The sequence below is a fragment of the Labrus mixtus genome, chromosome 19, assembly GCF_963584025.1.
Source record: "Labrus mixtus chromosome 19, fLabMix1.1, whole genome shotgun sequence".
Classification (NCBI taxonomy): Eukaryota; Metazoa; Chordata; class Actinopteri; order Labriformes; family Labridae; genus Labrus; species Labrus mixtus.
In genome coordinates, this window is record NC_083630.1 from 12,637,660 (window position 1) to 12,654,179 (window position 16,520).

The following is a 16,520-nucleotide window of genomic DNA, read 5'->3' on the forward strand; positions in this document are numbered from 1 at the left end:
TATCCTGTAGACTAGAGGAACCAATTTATTTGAATGTGTGTTCCTTTACTTCATGTTTACCTTTTAAAATGTATGTACTCCTTTTGCACGTGCCGTTGCACCTAAAACCATAAATCGAGGGTCCTCTGTTTAGTGTGACAACCCTCCCTGATCAGTCCTCCTGAGATCTATGTATGTATGATGTAAAAACGTGTTTCATGGCTTACTTTAAAGAGGGGGCTTTTGGGTCTGACCTCAAAAAGAGGATTTAAAGCCAAACTTTCAACACACCTTCACACTGTTTAGTTTCGGCATTCTTTTTATTTATTTTTTTAGACCTATGACTTTCTTGAGCCATTTTGTTTGCTTTGTGATGCATGGCTGAATGTAAAGAGGGCTTTTCAGTAGGTTAAACTCAAGTTTATGGCTGCATTTCTAGACCATTAACTTTAAATCACACACTTTTTCCATCACTGCCAAAATCTGACTGCTCAATTTCAGCGACAGTCAAAGGCAAAAAAACATGAACAACTCAAACTGATGTCATTGTTCTCTAAAGTCTTTATTTTCTTATTGTTCATATGTTTGATTTAGTCTAAGCTTGAATTTCTGATTCTGACAGACAATTTGTCCTTGAACCCACCACAGGGAAAAGGCTTTTAAATGTCCCTGCTGCAGCCAGAAAACAACTCTGAGAAGAAAACTTGATGGTTTCTGTGATTAAAAGCTATCGACGTGATATGATGTTTATTTGGTTTAGATATGCATAGAAATGGTGATAATATCAAATTATCTAACCAAAATTTGTAACATAATGAGTTTTTTAATTGCAAGGTTCCTCATGGTGGATTGGCAGTAGTTGAACTCCGTGGTGCATTAAAACGGAAGCTCCTACACAGCTCTTTGTCGGCTTTTCTGTTAAGTGTTCACAGAAAGCAAACATCTAGAGACCAAACTCAAGACCAGTTTCTCTCCATTTATCCCTCTCGCCAGAACAATCACAGGTAACACAGGATACCAGCTGGTAATGCTGGCTGCATCGGTCAGCTTCAAGTGCGCGTTTGTCGTAATTGCGGGTGCTTTCAAAAGAATGTGCCGACTCCAACAAGCTGGAATTGCCAACAAAAAGTAGAAATGGAATTGATTTTTCTCCGCCTAAGAAAACTTGCTTCCATCAAAAAGCAGCCACTTCCTTCTCCCTGGTAATTTGAAGTACTACAGGGCTGCTCTACAGTCTGTGTTGCAACATTTCAAAATTGAGTCTGATTGGGTAAAAATAAAAAGCGGAAAGGTAACCAGTATAGAAAAACAGAAAAACAAGCAAAGTCTTTTCTACTTTTCTATCTATTCTTAGTTGTGTTTAATTGCTCGATGTTTGGACCTTATTCAAATGGGTTGTCCAAACTTCTATAATGATGTTTTTATGAGCTCTTTATTTCACACAGGCACGTTGCGCCAAGACAGGCTCTGTGCCAACAAAGTAGATCTTTATTTTTTTCTGACTGGCAGTTGTGTTCTTTTTCTCGCCCACGCTGGTTTTCTAAATCGTTGACTTGACGTCGTCCCAATCTGTGCCACTATACAAGAGCCATATTGGAGAGAAATGTGAAACAGGCAGGCATTGGCACTACAATGGCACTCTGCAAATTTGGTGTTGGGGATAATTGCAACAAGGTGATGAACTTGGCGGGACAGTATTCTGTGAGAGGGCAGGGGTTGGTACTAATGTGGAGCATAACAGACGGAGAGAGAGGGAGAATCAACAGTTTAATAAGAGAAGCAGCACTAAGAGAGATGCAGCAATAACCCAACGCAAACCTCAGCCCTGTGATTGACTGGTGACCTCACCAGGGTGTACCCCGCCTCTCCCCCATTCTCAGCTGAGATTGGCTGCACAACCATAATGGGAATAGGCAAAGGATGCATTGAGGGAGGCAACTTTAACACTCCTTGCATATATGGCTAATGTGTACATCTTTGTTTATCAGATGAACCCACATGATCACACACACCAACTTTAACTCATGGTTGTTCAGGGGTTAAACACAATTATTTCTTTTTAGCATTGGAATTATTTAAATGTGTCTTTTGGACTATTTATTAGGCAACCTGCTTTGATTTCCCACCTCACTGCTTTACCCCACCTTACTTTATTAAAATGTATAAAAGTGATAGATTAAAATCACTTAAGTCCATCTCCATCTCAATGAATACCAAACATTTCCAGCTGATCTCATCTTATCTTGTATGAAGCAGCTGTCTTAGATCAAAAGTTAGGGAACAAAACTGGACAGTTATGCCTCCAAGATTTAAGTTGGCCCAAAAATGTTGAGCTGTTGTAACTTGACATAACCATGTGTTCACTTCATGGCTCAGCTAGTCTTGTTTCTCTCTTGATAAACAGCGAGTTGTCGACAGAAAACTGACTGTAGGGAGGGAGAGCTGGACAGAAAAACAGAGAGACAATAAGGATACTGGACGGGTTGTCATCCGTCAGAGGCGTCCCTCAGCTCTGCCCTGTTTCTACTCAGTGTCTTCTCATGACACCCGCGCAGGAGAAACTAATCTGTCGCCCATGAGAAGGCCCTGGCCTGGATATCAGATCAGCTGAAGTGAAACATATCAGGCTGCTGAAACGCCACCGTTTCTCCCCGGGAAAAAAAAAATGAAGCCATCACTCATCCGCACAAGCTGACAAAATTACAAACTCACAACCTTCTACAGAAATGTCTTTCATCTTCCCTGTGCTTTCTTTTTCTGCTCTGTCTTTGTTGGATGCATTAGGAAAAAACTGTGATGAATGTCTGAATTTAAAGCGCTTTTAAGCTTCATATAACTGCTGCTGCATCATAAACCTGCATGACTGAACTTCAAACTCATTCCTTTTATGTGAAGATATCGATTAAAACAGGCAGGGTATCTATTTCTGAGAGATATGGCTCCACAGAGATCATCATTTTTAGTTGTTGTGCGCCGGGCTGGCCTATGGCAGCAGAAAGAGTGACTAATAACGAAGAAGTTTTTCAGTTAGAGGTTGACTAATAACAGACAGGTAGCTTCTTTTAGTCCTGGAAACAGCGGGTGAGTTCTGGCAGTATGCTGGGAATGGACTGTTCTCAAAACCTATCCACTGAACAGCAAGTGTCCAGTCAGAGCTTAGCAACCAAAAGCATAAATACAAGGCCTGTCAGGCGTTTGTCAACAGGCTGAAGTGCGTGCATGGGCCTGCAGTAAGAGGGATATATGTTAGTTTAAGAGTTTAGAAGTTTGAGTTTCTTTTAGTCTTTCCCAAAAAAAAAAAAAACACAAGCACAAGTGTAAGTAATGGATTGTAGAGTGTTTTTATATCATCCAACGTGAGCTGCCATTGTAAGTATGTTCAGCTACTAGCTTATCACACACAATTGTTATTAGCGCCTTTCACACATGCACTGCTCTCCTGAAATGTCCTCACACTGTCCAGGTGGGCTGAATGTGTGATCACAACATGTTGTTGGGTGATTATGATGATCAAGTCGACCTCGGTTTCTCTGCATTATACTCTTCATTGCTCACCTCAGCTGGCTGTTTTAGGGTTTCCAGTATTGTATTTGTATTGTGGAAACTTACTTTGACGCGTTGTAGTGGTATATTAGATATAGTATAAGACTCCTCCTCCTCCCCCTCACCTTAACCTTAAGAGTATTTTCAGTTGGGAAGAGTATCAGACAATCTCATGCTGTGAGGTGCATGTGTCAAAGGTGATTACAGAAAATATAAAACATGATCTATAAGATGTCAGGAGTTCATGTGTGAAAGGGGCTACTTCAAAATCCAAGGAGCACATTAGTAAGTTATAATCGTGTTACACTTTAGTAAAAGTAGTACAAGTTGGTTTATTTAGCTGATTTCATTTGTTTGTCTGTTACTAGGTGATGTCATAAGCGAGGTTTGGGATAAAGTCAGTACCTTTGTCTCGCTCTTTGAATTGTGGGAAGTTTATACTCCAGCAACCCCAGTCGATGTTACTCGAGATCATGTTGGATTGTCGCTCACGTCTTATTCCTGATCCTCTTATATTGTAACAAAGTAAATAACTTGCAACAAAAAACATCTCTGCTTATTATTTTTATGCCTTCAATTAAGATCTAATGTTGACGATGCTGCCTGTTTCCCCCTTTATCTGACAGTAAGCTGCAAAGAAGAAAGAAGTAGTAGCGGATGCAGGGTTTTAATGAAATGAATCCCAATTCAAAAAAGATTGGGGGGAAAAAAATGTATCATCACATTATAGACACAGCTGTTAAAATCTGGGAGAGATAGCACTATCACCAATAACTGAACACTTGTGTTTGCCAATCTAATGTGGGCGTCAGATAATTTGAATCAATTACAACTTAAATTCTACTGAGGTAGTATTTAATGTGTCAAATATGAAATAAAGGCAGCCTTGTGTTAATCCATCTGTAATAATAATGACTATTTCATGTATTAGCATCTTATGAAGATTTACTGTATTATTGAATAAAAAGAAATCCCTTTCCACGTTTTATAAATTGCCTGTAGGATTTCCCTTCATGAAATGTAAAGTAAATGTCTATACAGGCAATTATGCAGATGATGAAATGTTTGGATTTGCATTCAGGCATGAGAAATGGGATAAAAGGGAAAAACGACTACAAACGCTATTAGACTAATCACTGGGCGTACATGACAAGAGGGGTCCTTAAATCACTGCAGATCTAAAGTAATTAACACATTGCTATCATTAAGCTATGATCACTGACATGAAACAAGTCAGTATGTTCTATAAAAGCTTGCTTTGGTATGCTTGGTTAAATCAACTATTCATCATTTATCTCGTGTAATAAAGACAGATAGAGATCTTAACGAGAAGAAAATGCAGAGGGACGCTGGGGAAAGTCGCTCCCATATACCTGGAACAATGATTGAGTCTCTCTATTGATAGGGTGAGATTTATTCTCCATATCTGTGTGTCACAGACGAGACTTCCAGGTGTGTGTCAATAACAGGCCCTGAATACAATCCAAAACCCGTCAAATGTCAGCTTCATCTGATAGCTGTGAAGCCCCGAGCTACAAAACACACTGACATTCTGCCTGAGCGGGGGGAGACGAAGGAGATCTCAGACAATGAGGCATTTTGTTGAATGGATGGTGAAGCAGCATCGGTGTGACAGAAGAAAAAAAAACAGCTAAATATTCTTTAAAAGTTCAGATAAAAAACAGAGCAAAAAGGACTGTTTTGGCTGTAAGTTTAAATTTACTCTTAAAGACTCCAGAATGCGAAAGGAATTTGGTATAAATATTCAGTTTGAAAAAGGAAAGAAACATGTTTTTGTTTGCATAAATAAACTCTACACTACACCTTCAAGGGAACATTTAAATACACGGGGCTTGGTGCTGGACACCACACTCTTTGTTGAACTTTTAAACACACTAACTTTTAAAGTTTTTAATTGTGACTTTGTTATCATAACAGGTCAGCCTCGTGTGAGGAAGCTTGATATCAAGATGCAGCAAAACTGTGTGTAAAATACCTTTTAGGTGCTCATCATCCCTGTGGTGCCTCTGTTTCCTTTGCACCTTATAATGGACATCAATAAGCAGTGTACCAGCGTTGGCTGTAATTCTCCAACAGTGGTCTCTATATTTCAAGCAAAGTAAAAAGCTGTCCTAGTGGCTCAGGCAGCACAATACATTTACTGGAGGTGGATTGTGGGAGGAGGACATATTGGAGAGAAGTCACACACACAAACAGAAACTCCACAAATCCACCCACCAGCAAAAACTAGCCAAAAACCCATGTCAAGCTGCAGCACCCACGCGAACCCACACCCACAAATACACACATCGGTGCTCTCCAGATGGATGGCTTGTTTGATAATGTTTGAAATGAAGAAGTGGTTCGCTGGAGTCCATCATCTTTTTTGACACTCCCTCAAGAAGTGAATCATATGGAAGTCTGGAGTGGAGAGTAGCAAACAGAGGCCACGGACATCTCCATAAGTGTGTTTTTTACTCTTCACAGGCTTCACACCTCAACTGGAATGAGCCGGTTGTCCTAAAGAAGGAGTTTTTGATGATTGTAGCTTTTTTCCACTTCTGTATTAAAAACAGCTCATCTTCACATGAGCCAGTTTGGATGCAGAGAATAAATCTGATTCACTGAACGTTCACTAAAAGTAAAAATGTTTTTTTTATTTCATATAAAAGTTTTATTCACAAGTCCTTAAAGCCTTCTGAATAAATACAATGTAGTTCATCCATAGGTTACTGCTTGCAAGGATTTTTAACAACTGGTTAAGAAGCCAGTACAGAAGAAAAAGCGTCACGACTCATCACTGCTGTTAATAAGCTTTGGCACATAGTGTTCAATAAAGTCTGTCTTATTTAGCAGGGAAATGATAATCTCACTTACCAAAAATAACAACAGCAACAACAACAAATGGGTCTGAAAGTAGCCTGAAGCTCTGCACCTCATTTTCAACTTCACAAGCTGAGTGAACAGTGTTTCCAATGTTCCTGCAGGCAGATCTGTGAAAACAGTTTCTATGTTTGTACGCCAGATGTTTGAGAGATCTGACACATGTATAGTAGCTGACATATCACCAGAGGTAACATATATCCTATATCCTACAATTCAGAAGACTGCTGAACCCACAATCGTCGCTTGACAATCGGTATAATTAACACTGAAGCTAATCAGGTGTCTGACAACCTCTAATGAAACACACAGTGTCTGTTACTTCCTCCTACGAATCAGAAAAAAAAAAAAAACCCAGACCTATTAAAGCTCAAGTCTTTGTTCGCTAATGTTTTGAATTGGTGGCTGTCACTCTTCTTAAGGCTTTGTGTCTGCACTCAGGTTTCCTCTCTTCCTGCCAGTGCTCGTTTCAAACCCTTCAGGAACATTTAAGCGTCTGCTTCAAAGCGGGAAGAGAACAACTTGTACCAGCGACGGCACCAGAGGGTGAGACAGAGATTAATAATCAAGAATGAGGAGGAAGAGCGGGATCAAAAGAGAGAAAACCCCACTGATGGAGTACATTAGAGCTAACCCTGGTGATTACCGCAGCGTGCAGCATGTGAGTGTTTTAGCAGGAGACCACCCAGAGACACAGATGAACTCAAAAGGGATGGGAGGCCGCCGCCGCCTCAGTTTAGAAAGGCGCTAACTCCAAAGCTCTAAAAAAAAAAAAAAGAAATTAGCGTTTCCCTCTGAGGCATAGAGTAGCACCATAAACAAACTTGAACCGCTGCATGTTTGCTGTGGTGGGATGCCACCCGGCCTGTCTCCCCTCTAATATGGATGCTTCCACTTGACAACATAAACAACTTGTCAATTAGCAGCCTGTTTGTACAAACATTTACTGCGTTTAATTCACCAGAGGAGCAGCTGATGTGCTAGCTGGGACGAAGGATAAAGAGTGCTTCTTTGCAAGACTATAATTTCAGTTAGTGCACGAGTGTGTGTGTGTGTGTGTGTTTGAGAAAGCGTGGGAGAGCTTTAGTTGTATACTGCTGATCGGATTTGTGGATTGGAAGTTCATTAAAACGTCTGAAGCTTTGATGCGCTGATAAAGGTCGTAGAGGACGAGCAATGAGAGCTGATTGAGATATTCAACTTTTGCAGGACAGAGGAGGAAAAGTTTCATAGAAAGATCTAATAAAACAACACACAGAGAAAAGAAGGAATGGCCTGAGGCAAGGAGGCAAATAAGAGGCCTGCAGAGATGCAGGAAGCCAGTTGGAGCGAGATAACTCAGAGACATCCAGAGGCTGAGATAGCTGGAAAGACACCATCTGTCTCTTTTTTTTCCCCCCGCTACACTCACCGTCAGTGGAGCACCCGGTGGAGCCATCGCTGGAGCAGTAGCGCATCTCGATCCTCTGCCTGCCCACCTCTAGCAGGCTGGGATCCGGGATCCGAGCCTTGCACGTGTAGCGGAAGCGCTGCTCGTAGTGGCCGCCGTTGTCCGAGATGTTGACGGGCGTCCAGGGAGTCCAGGGCGTGGTCTTCTTCATGTCGGGACATGGCAGGGTGTTGCACGGCTGATACTCCTGCAATCACAGAGAGAGGGGGAAAAAAAGAAAAAAAGACTCAGCATTTAGTGTTATTTCATTTCAAGCCCGTCTCCTGGCAGGTTCATTTTTTTTTTTCTCCCCCGTCTAGTGTAGGAGGAGATCATCACAAATCATTAAAGAAATAATTAAACATGACAAGCTACAGTCAGAAATGTATTTCCAAAGCATAAAAAATGAGCAGGACAATGGCTTTAGAAATCCTCGGCAGTGACTAATATGAAATTAAACAGCTTATTTTACGAGGAAATAAACAGCCTTTTCTAAGCTTTCATCGTCACTCATCCTTAAAAGCCTCTTGTTTCCAGTTCTGGTTGATTGGCTTGACTGAAAGTTGCCAAATCTAGCACCTCTCACTCCCCACTAAACAACCCCTCCGCAAAATCAACCAAGCCGCTTTCTGTCTGGCCAGAAACAGCATGCACTCACTGACCCAAAGATACATTCCCATTAGACCACTTTCTGAACATGGCAAGAGGCAAACAAGCCAGGCAGGAGAGGCCATTGATCAAGTTTAATTGATAACCAAGGGGAAAGGACAGAGGGCGGATAGAGACGTTAACAAAGAAAGAGGCAAACAAGTTAACAACGAGGAAACTCTTTCTCCCATCTGCATCTGGGCTCTGAGAACCAGGCAGTAAAAATGAAGAACGCAGCACTTGAGCTCCAACAGTATGATATGTGAGGCTCATTCAGAAGTGCTACGAGTATATATTTTGGCGCCGTTCTCTCAGCCGACATCTATTTGCACTAGCTAGAGAGAAGGAGAAAAGATGTGCGTCTTCTGCTCGGCGATATCTGAAGGTACGATCCAGGGAGATAATAGGACGGTAATAGGCAGTCCAGACCGTCTTTTATGCCATGAGTTAAATAAATAAAGAGGTGGAGGAAGTGTTACGTCTGGAGAAAATGACACCGCAAGCAGAGAGGCTGAGATGACTGCCATCTTCCTCACGCTTGTTTATTTATGCTGAATGGGCCTTGAGTGACTGCCAGACCTTGACAAAATAAGATAAGAGTTCCTTTCTGCACATCCGTCAGCCTGTCACATGCGATCGGCTGACAGGTCAGCTGAGGAGAGGAGCATGGTTCATTATACAGTATGCAGGTCTATTTTTCAGCAGCGTCCCTCCTCTTCTGTGCTCGCCTTATCCATCTATCCATCTTCATATTTCTTTCGCCCTCTTCTTCACACACTGCTCGTAACTTGTTTCCCGTCAGCTCGCTTTCTCCCTCCTCTTGTTTCTTCCCTTCATCTCTCTCCGTCTCCCCCTACACACCACTGCTTCTGTCTCCTCCCTCTCCCCCTCCCCCTCCCCCTCCCCCCCTCCCCCCGTCGCTCCTCCCAGGGGTACCAAGGTTAAAAACACAGGGAGGATTTAGATTCTGTTAGAGGCCCCGTGATAAATGAGGGTGTCACCTCCACTGCACTTCCTGCCTCTCTCCATCTAGCGCAGTAATCATCTCCAGACATTAATATTTAACATCATCCCGCATCACAGGGCCAGCCCACAATCCGAGATGATCAGCCAATAGCAGAACGGAAGTGGAAAAAAAAACATCCAGCTCACCGTCTCTTTGGCCGCAGCCCGCAGTGACCAAAAAGCAACACATGGCATGAGTCGGGGGGGCAAAGAACAATCTGTGGGCGTTTGCTGTGTGTGAGTTGTTGATGGTGGCTAAACACAGTAAATATTTAATGAGGCTTGTCTGGTAAGCGTTTTTTTTTCCCCCCCCTGTACTCTCTTAGGATTAGTGTCGCTGCACAGGGCAAAGGAGATAATTACTGCGTTTAAAGCAAAACCTCATTCAAGGTCTCCAAAGGCTTCCATATCAACCGCTGCTTAAATACACTCAGTGTAAAGAAAGGTGGTCAGTGAGTGTGTGTTACAAAGATGCCCCATTGACTGAACAAACACCCACAGCTCTGTGGTTTATTGAGAGAACTGATGTCCTCGTGTAGAAAACCTTGCACTGGGACTTTGGATAAATATTTTTTATAGTGGACACGGGGTTTGTAGTCCCCCCCCCCCTCCCTCTTTTTTTTTTCTTTCAAAGAACAAATAATTTCAACTCTTCTAAAGGAGTCTAAAATCATATAAAGGAAACAACTTGGGAAGGAAAAAAGAGGCTTCTTTTGTTCATCTGCTTAAATATCATGATTATATTCACGTCACAACAAAGGGCTGTTCATTAAGGAGGTCTAGAGCCCCCCCCCCCCCCCCCTACCCTTTTTGGTATCAATTCACCAAAAAGACATTTGAAAGTTCTTTTTTATTGGAGTCGTTCTTTTAGGGGAGTTTAATATGAATTTAGAGACTGCAGTGTTGGTGTATTGGATAAATAATAGAGTATCTAAAGAAGCCGATAGGGCAATAATAAAGGTCTGATGACCACATAGAGACAAACAAATGATTTAAAAAATGCTGCACTGAAGGATGTTCACTGTATCCTGCTGCTCTGTGGGCTGTCATATTTCTGTTAGTTGGAACATTGAACATTGAGCCTTTTGAAATGCACAAGGACTCAGCTCGAGATGAATTCAGCATCAGTGGGACGTGGTTAAGAGCTTGATGGTCGGGTTGTTGCTTTTACCAAAAAAAAAAAAAAATTAATTTAAGGATTTTCATTTGCTTGATGACTGATTCTGGAATGTCCCAATACAAAACACAACTGCAGAGGAACAGTGAAAGTACATGAGGCCTAAACACTCACCGTATGAGAAGTGGTAGATCTTTGTCAACTGATAAACAGATGTGGTGTGCATGGACAGAATGTGATGCAATATCATGATATGATGGTGGTGTCCATTTTCATACTGTATCCCCTCAGGTCCATGATATGAGCCCCACTGACTGCTGCATCCAATAACAGACGCTGAGTGTGGCCAGTTTATTGTATTTTCTGGCTTCATTGAGAAGAATATCAAAAACAGTGCCTCTGCTTTAAGAGAGAAATTTTAATCATTTTTTGAATTATGCATTTGAAATTGAACTGAGGATGTGAAATAAGGATCGGTATACCTTTAACAATCTTAACCCCCAACACACAGACAAGTACACCAACAAATGAAATGCCTCTACTCAGTGACATTCACAGAGCCGGAGCAGAGAATAGATCATCATCTTAGGCAAATATGAAATGTGTGTCATGTAAATGTTCCTCCGAACAAAAGAAGCAGCTGTTCTGTATTTTTTAATTAAAACTTTGATTCACTTTTACAACATTTACGGCTAATGATGCTGATCAAAATTAGCTATTTAAATGTTTCATGGAAGTCTTCCCAGTTGATATGTTGAACTAATAAAGCAAAGTAATAAAGCAACAAGAAAAAACACAAAAACTAGGAAACACTTCACACTTCACTCAGCCACACTCGCGTCTCAATTTTCGGAGAAATTAACTGAAAGTGAAAACATGGCGAAAAGCAGTCGATTGTGACAAGTGGCATGTGGAACACAATATTGGATTCAATTAGTTTGCTGATTTCGACTCATATCTACACTCCCCCCTCGGCGAGAGCAGCGATATGCATTATGGGCAAATGGAGAGCAGCGATTTTATGCTGCGCAACACCTTTAATAGGCAGCTGCTCAGAGACGGGCGGTGAGGTGATGTAGTTCTGGCTGGAGCTCAGAATAGCCAGGTTGGAAGGGGTGGTGGGGGGGGGGGGGAGCTGATAGGATCTTTACACAAACAAGCTGCGTGGCTGGTCAGTATGGAAGCAGTGGTGGTCAGTGTGTTTTTGTGCATGCATGACGTATCAAATGGCTTTAGGCTGGCAGTGAAATGTGTGTCTGTGTGAGGCGCGTGCGTGCTTATAACTTTATGCATGGTTGACTTTTGGATTCAGGCAGCTCCTATCTCATTTCTTCTCCATCCGCAGACCTTTCTGCTCATTTTTCAGGTGTGGAGGGGAAACAAGTTGAGGAGGAAGAAGGGCAAAAAAGAGTGAGTTCCTGAGTGCTCGGGAAGTGTGAGCCCTCAGCCTCACTCTGTATTTTTTATTTTAGAATGTATGAATGTAAAGTGGAGGGTGGAAAACAGAGAGTATATCTTTACTTCTGTGTGTGTGTGTGTGTGTGTGTGTGTGTGTGTGTGTGTTTGTTAGTACAAAAGGCTCTCTGTGGTGTGTGGCCAGATGTGGGAGGTGAATAATAAGGAGTCGTGCCTCTCCAGCCTCCTACCATCATTACACTCATTATACTTCTTATTGGGCTGGGAGAGCTGTGAGAGTGTGTGGGGGGGGAAAGGAGGTGAGGAAAGTGTGTGTGTATTTTGGGGCACAAAAAGGAAGCCTAAGCATACACACTAGGTCCCTGACATTTAAGCGAACGGTCCAGATGTGAGAGCGACTAATCCTCTCCTCCTCCTCTGACATCTTTATCTATTGTGGTCGCGTCCACGGAGACGGAGGCCCTAATGTTCCTCAAGCCTCCATGACACATCAGTTCAATTAGCAGCACCGACCGAAACACACTTTGTCAAACACTGCCCCCCCCCCCCCCCCCCCCATCCCACCTCTCCCTCTGCCTCCCCACCTGTCTGACTTAGTAATGAAGTCGGCCAGGAGCAGGTCTCCCGGCTACACGCCAGTGCACACACGCACACACACACACATGAACACAATAAGCAACACCGCGCAACACAAAAACACACAAACCTGTTCCCACATCAGTCTGCCCACACTACACTGGGTACTTAACTTTCATTTCACAGGCTGGCGGCACAAGTGAATTTCTGGCAGGTAAATGGAACAGCTCTCAGTGTCATTAAGCAGCTCTGCACATCGTCAGCTCTGCGTGGCCAATATTTAACTTAACTTTTAGAAAGAGAGTTCATCTGAGAAGAAACCCCTTTTTGATGCTCGGATGTGAGAGTTTTTTTTTTGATGTGCTTTACTGTATAAAGTGGGAAACACCACAGTGAGTGATGTCCGCTTGAAGACCGCACATCTCGGAAGCAAGTCTTCTTTTTTCATCTGATGCTAAGAATCTAAAGAGAATACCAGAATGCCATTAACACAGAGAGAGAGCTTGGATCTTTTAACATTTCTCTCTGACACATTTAGCTCTTCTTAAACCACTATAAAAAGTGCAAAACCTTGGGAAATATGTGCATGTAAGGAATGCATGATATATCATTGAATCACTGCAGTTGTGACTCGTGCATGTGGAGGTGTGCCATCACGGGACTGAAATAAATCATGCTGCTAGTTTTTTAAAGACTATTTTTGGGGGGTTTTCTTTCCTTTATTGAGAGGTGTGACAGTGGAAACATGCATGAAACAGGGATGAGAGAGTGGAGGTTTACATGCTGTAATTGGCCTTCACATTAAGGCTGCTGCTTTATGGCTATAGCCTCTGTATATGGGACATGGACGCGCAATCCAACCACTGAGATAAACCCGCACCCTGCTGCTACTCGTTTGCTGCCTGTTGCATAATGGAAACTCGCTAGTTTCTTGTTTTTTCATGACTAATCTACAAGACAAATTCTGTCTGATATCAAATCAGTGCAGCCCACGCAACGCTGCTGCTGCTGTCACAGGCAATGTCAGCGCGATGATCAAGGCACAAGCTCAGTAACGTGAGGCGGCTTTTGAGTACTCCCGTTATTAGCGGCATGTCGTCCCAGTGCTCGTAAAAAGCTGTGGATACTTATGCCAGCTGCTCACTGAGTGGATGTGCCGCAGAGTGTTTCTTTTTGGTAATACAAATTCGGCGTTTTTATGTGTGAGTCTACAGGTGGAAGGAGAGTCTCTGTGTCGTAGATGCAGATTTAACATAACTGTGAACATCGTTTGGAATGTAGTCTCTACAACAAAGAGGAGAATCTAGACCAGCGCTTTTGGTTAAATGTCTTTAGATATTAGTTGAAGTGTTTTGGGTAAACATTTGTTATGGGTGTTTGGCTAGATTTCTTTAAAAAAAAAATGATTGACTGATTAATTCATGTTTGATGACAAAAGTCTATTTGTAAAGTTTATCAAAAGTGACGCTCCATCTGCGCTCTCCTCTTGTCCCACCTCATTCATCTGTGGGTGTCAGATTCTCTGTCAGAGAGCTGAACCAAGTGTGATCAAATTAGGAGAGAGGTTTGTTGTTTTGTTTGAGGAAAATAGATTTCTAGTCCAACATATGAAAAAGGATGATTGTTCATTTTAAATTGTAAACACATATATACGTACATTAAAAAGCACAATAAATGCATATGGTGTAATTTCCTATAGTTTTTAATTTTGTAAAACATATCAAAGAAATACAATTTATTGCATTCTCAATACTTCCAATATTGTGTACTGCATGTGACATCTCACTTTAAGATGATGTTGAATCATGGTGGCTGATTTATGTGTTGCACTTATTAGCGTTACCAACATTCCTGCAATGGCAAGAGATCAACTTCACCTATTTACACATAAAGGGATGTTTCATCAGTAAACCTCTACGACAGCTAAAGACAGTCTGTTGTTTTCATTCAGCTATTCAGTGTTACAGGATCAGATTGTTATTAGACTGAAGAGATAAGAAGAGTGGCAGCTCAGCACCAGTGGTGTAAGCAGAACTTTTTGTATTTGGCGACCTGAAAGTAAAAAGTGGAAATTGTATTGGTAATATTTTGGCATTAATGGCATTTGAGGACAGATTCATGGGGAGTTTCCTAAAATATTCCAAGTCAAAATTACTTGAAAAAGGGGCGCCGATGGCCTAGTGGTTAGTGTGTGCCCCGCATGTACAGAGGCTGTAGTCTTCTATTGGGCGGCCTGGGTTCCAGTCTGCTACTCTCTCTCTCCCCAGTCTCTGACTCTTTCCACTGTCCTGTCTTCAAATTAAGGTCTTAAAAAAATACTTAAACATTTTGAAATTCTTCACAGATTGTTCGTTGTTGTTTAGTGTTGATACAAGTGAGATACAACCACAGTAATGTAGCCATGTGTACTTTATCCACCAGCAGCCCTTATTTGTGTTTTTGAAGGGATTAATTTGATGGATTTTGTTACTTGGGTTTTAAAGGAGACTCACAGTCAGGCAAAAATGTAGAGAGGAGAAACTCTGAGAAAGCCAAATGAAGGCCGTGTTTCCTGAGGTAGATTGAAAAAAAGATAGTAGATAGTAGATTGAAAGAAAGTCTGTGGAAGTTTTTTTTTCAGTTCATTTCTGCTTCTAAAGTTAAAAACAACTAAGCCACCATTAATAATAGAATACAAAAGACCTTTCTCTTCCTCTTTAACAATAATTCCTTCCTAATCAACCTGGAATGAATTCCTCGGCCTTGATCAACAGCGTGTGGGTTTGAACATGGTGCGTGAACTGCATGAAAAGTGTTGAATGGTGAATTATTTTCATTGAAGCAACTCTACAATATACCCCTGTGTCTTCTTTGTATTTTTAATGTCTTTCTACAGAACAGGGAACCTTAAATGAAGGTTATTGCTCCTTTGTCTTTGACCGCACTTGTTGAACACAGCATCACTGCTGTGCCACAGGAGCCCCCCCTTCTTCATTTCCTCTGGGGGGTTCAAACCTGAAATGCAGATCCAGAAAAACACAAGAGCGATGGAGCTGCGCTGAGCGGACCAGGGCTGATGAAGTTGCAGTCGTGTGGTCTTTTGCATCAGCAAAATGAGGCACAGAGCGCCTAAGGACTAAATACTTTTATGATGATAAGACTGCTGAGGCTTAAGGCAATGACACGCAGGGCAGCATTAGGGCAGGTTGGACGGGAAATGCAGCACCTGCAGAGTTTGCGCTTTTAATCAGGTATGTGGCAACATTTAGTTTTAAGGCTTGCATATTAAGTAGAGACACTTTTGTTTAAAGTGAAGCGTCCTTGACCTGAATCCTTACTTGCTTCACTTGAGCTGTTTTGTATCTACTGTGAGCTCCCTGTGGGGGGGTATAAGCTCGAGAAAATTTTGCTCCAGGGATCAATAAGGAATCACAAGAAAGTAAGACAAAATTGAATCGATGTTTTGCTCAGCGATTCTCTAGAGAGCATGTTGGGAGCGCTGACCTGAGACCGCTATCTCCAACTTCAGTCCAGCTTTGTAGACTTTTTAAAACAAGTTGCAAAAAGAAGTTAGTATTTCTTGGGAAAGTCTGTGCTTGATATCTATGTGAAAAGCCTAAGCAGATGTTGGCTCGTTGCTGTCGATTAATGTCTGGCAAATGCCTGGAGCTGACCGCAGGTGGCTGCGGTATTATCAATCCTGACAGCAAAACATGAATACAAAACGTATTCATACATCCACGTCTAAACACATACTCTGTGTTCATCTTTGCAGGTCGCAGCAGGGTGTCTGGTTTTGTAAAAAAAAAAAAGTTGCTGTGATGACAGAAGCTGCAACGTGTGTGTGTGATTACGTGTGTGTGTGGTCTCCTTCTGTTTAATTAAAACGCAGATCTGTCCGGGGGTAGAGAACACAGGCAGATGGCACATAAAAAACTCAATCAC

The 16,520-nt window shown here is 42.0% G+C and overlaps 1 protein-coding gene across 3 annotated transcripts in view; it reads right to left on the reverse strand.

Moving 5' to 3' along the window:
- Positions 1-16,520, reverse strand: part of sema5a (sema domain, seven thrombospondin repeats (type 1 and type 1-like), transmembrane domain (TM) and short cytoplasmic domain, (semaphorin) 5A) — a 126,420-nt gene that overhangs the window by 17,255 nt on the left and 92,645 nt on the right. For all 3 annotated transcript variants that reach the window (XR_009676619.1, XR_009676618.1, XM_061064260.1), the window contains exon 16: positions 7,817-8,042. Coding sequence is in view for 1 of the 3 variants with exons in the window: in XM_061064260.1 (XP_060920243.1) it covers positions 7,817-8,042 (226 nt within the window). In the remaining 2 variants the exon portion in view is untranslated. The remainder of the gene's footprint in view (positions 1-7,816; positions 8,043-16,520) is intronic.